General features: G+C 39.8%; 1 protein-coding gene across 1 annotated transcript in view; it reads right to left on the reverse strand.

The window, feature by feature from the left end:
* dach (dachshund protein) overlaps window positions 1-3,861 on the reverse strand; it is a gene marked incomplete at its 5' end in the record, with an annotated part of 55,750 nt that extends 51,889 nt beyond the window's left edge. The window contains 1 exon segment of the mRNA NM_001104874.1: window positions 3,743-3,861. Coding sequence (NP_001098344.1) covers window positions 3,743-3,861 — 119 coding nt within the window.
* Between the last annotated feature and the right edge of the window lie 6,827 nt (window positions 3,862-10,688).

Consider the following 10,688-nt stretch of genomic DNA (forward strand, 5'->3'; position numbering starts at 1 on the left):
GGGGGGAATCCCGGGGAAAAAAGGGCGGCCCACAAGGGATGTTATAAATATGGCCCGACCAGGCTCGGCCATGTTGGAAGTTTGGCGGGGCCCAGCGCCCAGGGGCAAGGACCAGGACCCACCCCCCAGGGACACGAACACCCCCGGCTCAGGAAAAGAATAGTTTTTAGATAAAACCTAAATAAGATACCCTCATTTAAATAAAGTAGAAAAAAAACGATAAAACATTTGCAGTTAAAAAGTTAAAATATTAGAATGAATCAGCTGTAGATTTTAATAAGTGGTTGAGCCTGGCTGACTTACAAACACAGGTCGACAAAGGAAAAAAAACGTAAGCAATGGATGGCTTTAAAGCTGCTATTTTGACTTTAATTGTATGCAAACGTCCATATGAGAAGAAGCTAAATAGTTTTTTAAAAACACACAGGTAAAGAACACAAAAACAAGAAAACAAAGGTAAACAAAAATGTGGTGAGCAGACTGTAAGAAACTACCAGAAATAACAGATCATAGTGTGAAAAAGAGAAGCTTCCATAAAGCAAGAATGACATTGAGATGAATCTACAATGACTGGATTTCTGTTTGGTTCCCATCCAACAATAGAAGCAGTGCGGGGGGAGATGGTAGCGACAAAAGTTTGGACACTTTTCATTCTATCAATCCACAATGGGTTGAAGAACATACAATCCTTAATTTCAGGACAATGCAAGTGTTACACTTCCCCTCAGGAAGGGAACTGACAACACAACATCATGGATGATGAAGAACGATAATGCCTCACCCAACTAAAACCTTCTGCTTCAAAGTAAAAGTCAAAACTTGAAACTGACCAATAAAGAATTTGACATGAAATCAAACACTTTAGAGTAGAATTTTTAATGGGAAATTACCTCCTTTTTCCCCTGATAATTGAGGGATTCTCCATGGAAGAATACCAGAAATGATGTGGAAAACAACGAATCAATAATAGTCCATATGGATGAAAATAATAAATCTGCCAAAATGTGCAAACCAAAAAGCCACTTAAAATACTAATGATGTCATAATTGGGAATTATGGTATCAAAGCAGCAGCTTGAAGATGGTGATCAAGCCCACTCGAGCAATTACTCACCATCAAATCCAACTCTTATGTGGCAGTTTGCAGGTGTGACCAAACAGCAAAGATGTCAATGGCTATCTTAAAAATGGAACTATTGCTGCCCATCTTTCTGGAGGAAGTGATAAGGTCTTTTCCACACTACTTGGAGTCCAGCAGCATGACACACGGAGTCACTTTTTTTCAAACACTGCAGCCCTGAATCCTCCTAAAGTGGATTTCACAGATGAAACATGTGGATCAGGGCCACTGTAAGTAGTTTAGTTTGTAGAGTTGAAAGAAAAGTGATGCCGCAAGTTACGTTCTATAGATACAAAGATTTGTTTGTAAAACATCTGTCTCATTTAAATCAATGAGATAGAATGAGATCATCATCCTCCCACGATACGGGGTTTTTACTTAAACTAAGCAAATTAACAGTATAAAACATTTCTTTATAACTTTATACGTTTTAGTTTGACTAATTTTTCTCTGACTCACAGATCTGCCCAAACTGCAGCCAGAATAACCCTTTAACTCCAGACAAAAGCGTTGACGTTCTTTCGACAACTGCAACTCTTAATTGTGTGAGCAATCAGTGTAGATCCAGCTGGTTCTATCGCGAGGAAAAGCAGCTTTACGTTATTACGCAACACTTTACATTCGGGTTCTCGCATCAGAACTGTCGAAAAGTTACAGAATGTCAAAGAGTGTGTATTGTTTATGTGTTGCCGATGACATCTCCTGTGTTAAAGGATTAAGAATCGATGCATGAAGTTGGTGCCGAATTGTTTGTTTATTTTCCTCAAGAATTGACAAAAAACACTTTATATGAAAAACAAAAAACCTTAATAAAATTAAACAATTTAAAGATGAGTGGGGAAAAATTACTAATAACAGTTTATCACTTAATTTCAAGCAACAAATAAAATGGAAAAATCTAATTTAAGGAGAAATACAAATAAGTGAGAGACTAATATGGGAGAGGTTGGAAGTGTACTTTTGGAAAGATGTAACGTTACTACTGTTGCACTTCTGTGCGCATGTAAAAGGAACAGATTGTCTATTCTACTGTTTCAGAGCCTGAAGCACGCGTTCATGCATTAGTGTTCTTGCCATATGATGGTTCACCGTTAGCTGACTTGCTGTTTTTTTCTTCGAAGTGTGTTCTGCGTGATAGGCTGTTGATCTTGTCAATCAATCTCCTCCATGCCGCGTTACTTGTACATAAATCTTTGATTGCGATCAAATCTATTACAAACCACAAAATTTATTGCCTTAAAACAGCTTTCGCAGATTTTATCTGTGGTTATTTTTAGAACGTAACCTCTGTGTTAAACGCGATAGTTTATTCGAATTAAACTCATCTTTACTTACTGAAAAAGTATGTTTAAAGCCATTGTTTGTGTATGTGCAGCAGAACGCTGCTTTGCTCTTTGTAAATAATTCAAACATTAACAACTAAATGAATGCAGATTTAACAGTTTCTCAATTTAATACACAATTTTATAAAGAAATGTGTGTTGCTCTTCTGTTTCATGACAACTCTTCTCTTAAATGCCTGACTAGGTTTCCTTTTTACTGTGTTTACATTTATTTACTTCTATTGTTTCCTATTTTCTTTTATGGCCTGTGCTGCTGACCTCCTGCTCTGGTCGCTCTGAACAAAAGACAAACTTGATCTCAATGGATATTGATCTGCTTAAATTAAGGTTCTATTTAAAAAAAAACTAGAAGAATTATTAGACAAAATGAGGAAAAATAATTGCAAAAAGTAATTCACACTGATTCAAATCATAAACCAAATCAAACTGTGACTTTGAGAATCAAAGTTTAATCAAATCAGGGTCAGCCGCCATATCGAGTCTGAATGACCATGGAGAAAACTCACTCAGTTTCCATATTCTGGCTTATAATTTCCATTCAGTTAATAGTGCTAGGAGGCACAATGTCATGCAGTCGTTAAATCTTACATTTGGCTTCATTAGATATTTTTATCATGCCCTTTAAAGCTTAGAAGAGACAGATGTTGAAAAGCTTTAGTAAAATGTGCAATGTCCACCAACTGCGCATTCAAAGAGCTGCTTCAACGCCACAATATCATTACAGATATATCAAGAGGGACAGCGGAATATGCAAATCAGAGCACTTAGAGCCACCAACATCAAAGCATTCAGATTGAAGCCAGCCACAAATAGAACAAAAGCATTCGTTGCATTAAGACTTGGCCCGAAGCTGAGACAGGGCACAAACGGTTGTTGTTGATTCTTGTGGCGATAAGCTCGCTTTAGCATCACCACTGCCTATGTACATATACCAGTGGAGTGGATTTAATCGCACTAATTAGAATGCACTCAAGGCAAAATGCAACATCTACTGGAATAATCTGGGAGCAAAGATCTCCGGTCCAATTTATTCTCCCCCTCGTTTGGTTTGCGGGGGTTGAGCATTAGATCTGTTTTTGGTAAATGAGTGAGCGGCTGGTGTCTGGTGGCTGGGTGCATGTGTCACTTTGGACTGGTTGCCATTTCGAGGACAAGCTGCAGGGAGGCCGCTCGTAGGGAAGCTGTTTGTGTGTGAGTATGAGTGAGAGAGAAAAAGAAGCAAACAGAAAAAAGAAGAGACCCAGTGAGGAAGAGCCTTAGCAACAGGAGGATAGCCATACCTGTGGGAGGGATCATGCCAGGTGACATGAGTCCGGGGACCGAGTGGGGCATGATGTGGGGGTTCTCTGTTGACGTGACACTCTGGGTTCTCTTCGGAGGCCGACCGGGTCTGGAGCTGCAACAGCAGGCAGAGGAAGAAAGGGTTGGTGGGGGTGAGGAGGGTGTGCGTGGCCACTGGCAGCGGCGGCGGCGGGGGGGGGAGTGTTAACATTTGGAGCGCTCCAGAAAGCAATCCCATTCCAAAGAGCTAACATGTACTGTAAATAAATTTCTTTTCAAGGACAGTTGCTTTCTGCAGCTCAACATAATAGACTTCCATAACTAATTAGATTACACGGTGAATTCATTTCCTTTATTGAAGATCAACCACTTTTTGATGCATAATTCATAACCTGCACCTCGTTACCTGTTCCTCGCATTAATATCCCCACACTGTTTGAATTGCCTCGTTTGCATATGCTAAAATCCAGTGCGCGGCCCTCGGCCTGGAAATTACATGTTAACTTGTTATAATTATTGCAGTCAGGCCACTATTGATTTATGAGACTTTTAAAAACCAAATATGTGTAGTTCTGGTAATGAATGATATTTTAAGGTTCTTCAGGAAATTAAAAGGCAATGGCTGCCTTAGGAAATGTTCTGCTTGCTTGATTTAATGCGTGCCTTAGCTGGAAGGTGGTGTGACAGAGTGATTCAGACCTGTTGGACGGTTCTGATGGGGGAGTTTTATTACACCAAACGAGGGGCACAGATCCAGCCGTGATAAATGACCGTGCCACCTCGCCACGGAGGAGAAAAAGGCCCTTCAAAGCAGATACACCCCTGACTCTCCACACATCTTACTCATTCAGTTATTAATACAGCTTCGAGTTTCAATCAATACCTACTTTGCTGGCTTAAAGTTACAAAGAATAGCCTACAGGGTGGAGGGAGGAAAAAAGAAAAAAAAAAAAAACACACAATGAGCATGTAATGGGCCAAGCGACTATATGGGCATATTCTTTATGAAGCTGCATGTCTGAGCTGAAGATGAATTATGGTGACTTGACACAGGTGACATATTGGCTTCATACATTATTTCTCGTAGCGATCCATTTTAAGCTTTTATCAGGATACAGGGTTCTTTTTAAAAATAAAAAGTTCAATCTATCTGCACAGAAATAGTGAAATAAACAAATATATGCGCTAATGTTTTTTTTTTGTTTTATTTTGTCATCTGATTCAGGTGGAAAAGCAGCAGAGAAGTGCTCTGCGGAGGATTTCAGCCTGAGCACGCAGGAGATGGACAAGAATGTTCTGAAATATTGAGCATGTACTTCCAGGAAGTCATTACTGCTTTGGGTTTGACGTAGCTCTAAAAATGTATAAACTGATTTCTTCTTTTTTTTTTTAAATACGTTTTCTAAAAAAAACCCGAATAAGATTTATGATCATTTATGTTATTCTAGGATTTTTTTTGTATGTGACTCAAAAATATCCAGTTTATCATTCATTTTCTATTCATTTTATTTCTAATTTTTAGCTTCATTTTCTCCTATGATGTTCTCAACTGTGTTTTTAGGCTGGGATTTTGTCATGTTCTTAGAACATGTGAAAGATTCCTCTCTAATCAAATAAAAAGTTAGTTCTCGAAGCTGTTCCTTGATAAGTAAAGGTGTCCTGATCACACATACTTCAGCCTTTACACATGAAACAGTGTGTAAAAACCTTGGATTGACCTTTGACAATTGTTGAAGTCGGCAAGACTTTTCTACAAGGTATTTTTAAAAGCAGGCTGTAGGTGGTTGTGGAGCAGACGTTTTGTTGTTTGGGGATTTTGTTAGGTAGGTCTGTTTGGAGCATTTGGTGCAGTTTAACTCCGCCCTCTTGCTTCAACCGCTATAGATTTGAGCTTCTTATAAAACCAGCTGTTTTTTCTGAACTGCTAATTATTCCCTCTAATGTGTTTAAGTCAAAACATTTTCGGGACTCCTGATCAGACCTTTTCCTACCGTTTCTGTTGACTCCGTCTTGATTGAGCCGTATTGTTGTGGGGTTTTTGGTGACTTTTTTTTTGGTCAATCCCGCATAGGTCCTCAAAACAAATCCCATAGCTGTTTTAGCTGTTATCTAATGAACTGCACCTGGATCCAGTTATTTTTATTTCAAACAGGCTTCAGTGCAGAGGTCAAGAGGTCACCTCCTTGAAAAATGCAGGCATTCCAAAAGGCAGTTTAAAAGAGACAAGATGAAAGTAAATCAAAGCCTAGATTAGTGGTCTCCAACCTTTTCAGGCCACGGACTGGTTTAACACCAGACAATATTTTGGACATCCATTTTTTCAAGCCTCTAGTTTCCAATAGATTTTTGGGGGGTAAAGTTAATCTTCATCCTTTTTTTTTAAACTTGATTGAAATATGATATTTATTTCCCCTTAATTCATAACTATCAAAGTGGAAGCTAAAAAAAATCAGACGCCAACTTCAGCCTCATCTGACTGAATGCGCGTCTGATAAATCATATTAAGAAAGCTTGTAAGCTCGTAAGAAAAACGTGTATTTTTTCTAAATATAATAACACACGTGACGTCACCATTTGTGCAATCTTTAAAGCAATATCCTCGTAATATTAGACAGGTTGTGGAATATTATGCATTATTATTTTGGCGTGTTAGTAAAGACTCCTAGCTTTGTCAGTTAAATGCAGCTTTTTTTTCTTTGAAGCCATCAGCTTTTCTGTTTCCTCACTGGCTCTTTTCTGCAAAAAAAACTTTCCAAATCTGTTTGTTTTTTATGAAATGTGCTAGCTTGGGGGCTTTAATTTAGCGGTCAGCGCAGGCGCTTGAAGAAAGTAGCGGATGTATTTTTAAAACACGAGCAAACGACTTGACATGAGTCAAGGAAGAGTCGGATGTGGTGTAAAATCCAGTGGTAGTTTTCTAAAATAAAGGTTTGTTCAGAAGACTGGTACCCAAGTGTATAGTTACTATCAATATAAGATTATGAGGTGATCGAACAGTCTTACGTGGGTTTTGATTCTGTTAAAAGCGGTCGGCGTCACCATAACTCTTCCTGGAGTAGTCAAAAGCAGCATCTACACAAGCATGTCGTGGTGTTTGTATGTTGTGTTTGTAACCACACAGCCTTACTAGTAAAAATGACTCAGCCCTGTGAGGTTTATGTACTTCGCTGCTGCAAATAGCACTCTTGCATGGTTGTGCTGACACTGTCATATGCAAGCTCTGGAGGGTTTAGAACTAACAGCAGACTTTTACCCTACTTTATCTCTTCGGAGAGGAAATAAACAAGACAGAGGGAAATATCAGGAGGGACGGCGAACGGCGAAATGCGAGGAGGCAATGGAAGTGAGTGAGAGCCAGAAGACTGCCCGCCAAACCAAAGAGCCTCTAGAAATGTAATTCCTATTCCTATAGAAACACCTCTTTGATCTTATGAGAGATCGCAGACAGTTTTGCTGTCATCACTTTCACTTGTACTCTGACTGAATTATTAATGCAAGACCTCAATAGAGGGCATGTGATGGGTAAAAGGCTTTTTTCCCCCCGACAAAAGTAAAAGCAAAAGAGCTCTCAAATGGACAAAAAGTGTCCCGTCAACCTCAGATCATGTCAAAAGGATGTGGAGTCTGGGCAGTAAGGCCAGGCAGGGCTTCAAGAGGATGTGTGCTCAAAGGATAGCATTTCAGCTCTTCTCCTCACATAAACAACACCAGCCGGCCAGGAAAGCAATACAGCAGCTGAAACAGAGCTTTGAACTGAGGAACCTCGGAGCAACAGGAAAGCCGCTCAGAACGAATGCTGCTCTCTTGGTAGGGTCGAATAGGCCTCCCAACTCGTGCAAACAGGATTTGTTAAAAACCAACTCCATTGAAAATCTTAAAACTGCATTTCTGAGTATTTCTTTAATCAGATTGATGTAAATCAGGAGCACAAAGAAAAATGTCATTTGAAAAAGGTTGTTATCGTGAGGTTGCAAGTACAATAGGCGGGCCACAAGCTCCCTGCTCTGCTCCATTCTGATGGATCCCCTTGTAGACAATGTAAATCTATGTGCGTCTTTGTTTTGCTCATCTGAGCTCCAAACTGTATCACTGGATAGCTCCGGTTTTGCTTGTCATTTTTTGGTAAACAGATGGATGATGGGAAGTGGAGACAGGCTTACTCCACCCCAACAATTCCACCCACCACTTAAAGGGAATTTCTATAGAACTACTACCGCTCTGCAGAAACTATGTCCAAGAAAACAACACAGTTTGTTTGTCTTGGCTAAAATCATAATTAATCCTAATTAAAAGACCACTGGAAACGCTTTTGAAAATAGATTAAAAGATGACGAACGGAGTGGGAGTTTAAAGATAGAAAGCAGGGGACATTGTCCTCTTTTGTTTGGATTTGTTCTGCATAAGAATGTTGAACACTGTGTCCTGAAAGGCAACAGCTGAAGGCACTCATAAAACAGCAACATCTGAACAGGTCTGTAATGGTCAGAGCCAACCGGGCTAATAAGCTAAGTCTAGAGAGGAACTCAACCTGGCCTCAAACAAAAGAGCAAGGCTATTTATCAAGCAGCAGATGCTGATTCCCTAAATAGCCTGGCACAGAAACTGCTTCAAACTAGGCCATTATTGCACAAAAGGAAAAAAAAAAGTGCAACGGGATCTACGATTGGGATTCTGCCACTTTAGCTGCATTTCCTACCTATTGTTGTTTTTATGTCTGTCATTTTATCCTTGAAAATGAGTCCACAAATGAGATGCTTTGGGTTTTGAATTGTTTGGCCGATATAATTTCTGTTTGGTCTGGAGGGTCAGTGGTGAGAGGATTTTATTCTGCGCCTTATTTACAATTGTTTGGAAGGTTTTTAGGCCTCTGATATATCTGGCTTCAATTAAGGAAACAAAATAGGCCCCACCTGCTTTGAGCTCTGCCTGCAAATATGTTACACATCTCTTCTCTCTTTCTTCCTTTGATGCAATGCTGAAAAGAAAATAGCGGTGAACTTTCCCTGAACCAGACTTCCTTTAATGGCCCGGCCGTGTGTTGACCCAGCAGAGTCGGCTGGAACTTGATACCATCCACCACACTACGCTGCGCAAGGCAATCAGATTACACGGGGCCCAACAATACACTCCACACGAGTCCAATTTCAGCACTACAATGCAATAAAAGCACAATAATTAAATTCACATTCTCACCCCGCTTTACAGGAAGCCGACGCGGGCCGATCGGGTATAATAAGAGGTATAATATCGCATAAGATATCAGGACGGCAGAATTCTGACATCTCGCTGTCAGACTCTGCTTGGACGACGGAAGCGGTGGCTGAGATCTTATTACCCAGAATGCTGTTAATGCAGTGATTAGAATCTGTTATGAATCAATTGAAACCACAGATGCAATATTTAGCCCAAGTGAGCGCACTCCCGGAGTGGATTTAGTTACGTACCAAAAAAAAAAAAAACTGTCGCTCCTCTCATCTTTGGATATCTTCAGGAATTCAACTCGATCATATCCGCCGACTTTGCAGGGAAGGAGCGCACCGTTATTTCCGGGTGGTTATGATTAAGCCATTAACCTTTTATCTCGGCCTTTTGTTTGATGTTTCTAAAAGGTAAGGATGGAGATATTTATTCCATTTCCGCCCAGTTGGCCAAAACAAGCGGGGGGAATCATTTGTCTGGGGCTGTGTAAACAAAAGGCCTCCTCAGGTCTCTGCCAATCAGGCCTTATAAAATATTAACCCAATGCCATTGCCCTTTTAAAATCTCTCACCTAGAATTCCCTAATTGTTCCTTTTCTTTATCTCTCCAGTGCAGAGAGTAAATAAATTAACAAAATAGCTTTTATCGCCCTGAGTAACCTTTTAACTGAAGGATTATCTGGGGTTTATTTTTCATTTCTCTCGCCGCGATAGCAGAGCATGCCCCATTGATTGGTTTGCTGGGGTGGTGACCAGCCACGAAAACAAGGTCTTATTGATAAAACAAAGCAGCTTCTTACCTTTTAAGTGTCGGGACACACAGGAAATTCAGACCATCGAGGGGGCCTAAATTTGTAGAGCAGTTTTGGTTTTATTCCTGTTCATTTGATTCCGTTAACAACTTGAAAATTACGTATGCAACCCCCTCCCAGAGGTTAGCTTTGTTTGTTGTATGACATGTCAGTAGTGTGTTTCTGCTAATGTGTAATTCCCACAGGTACGATATTGGATTAGATTATAAAAAAATGTACTTTTTGTCAAATTGAGCGAAGCAATATGTGACAGGAGCTAGGAAAATTGTGGTCTTATATGACGATATTGACAAAAAACCTCAAACATTACAAAGAATGGGATTTAGGGTGAACATATTTTTTTTTGTAATTAATTATTTGCTGATTAGAATGTGGTCTTTGCTCTCAGCCTCCCAACTTAATCAGCTGCTGTGAGATCAGCAACTGAAGATAAAGGAGTAATGTGAGCAATCACAGAGGCACAGATAAAATCACTGCCCTTACAAACTCAGCAGATAAGGAAGCAGAGCGCTTTTCCTCAGTAAAAAAAAAACACTTTTTTTGGTTTTATAAGCTAAAAGACCTCTCTGAAATTAGTTTTTGATTAAATGTGCATCCATTTTAGCCGCTTATTAGCTTTTTGTTTTGTTTCCTTAGTAACGGAGTGAGGAAAAATGTCAAATGTCACTGTGGCTGTTGTGAAAGAAAGAAGAAAAAAACTTGGTGCTTTTGTTTTTACAAAACTATTTGTCAGTTAATAAAAGTTACCGGTTGACATTAGCTTTGGTTGCAAACACCAGCAATCCTGATCAAGATCGTGACAACCTGACAACGCAAAACCAGCCTAAAGGACAGGAATAAATGTTGCTTTCAACCAAAAGGGGGGGAAAAAAGATGATTTATATTCCCTGCTGACCTTGGCAGTCTATTCGCTGTGATGATCATAATCTCAGAGT

This window comes from Oryzias latipes, chromosome 21 (genome assembly GCF_002234675.1).
Source record: "Oryzias latipes chromosome 21, ASM223467v1".
NCBI lineage: Eukaryota > Metazoa > Chordata > Actinopteri > Beloniformes > Adrianichthyidae > Oryzias > Oryzias latipes.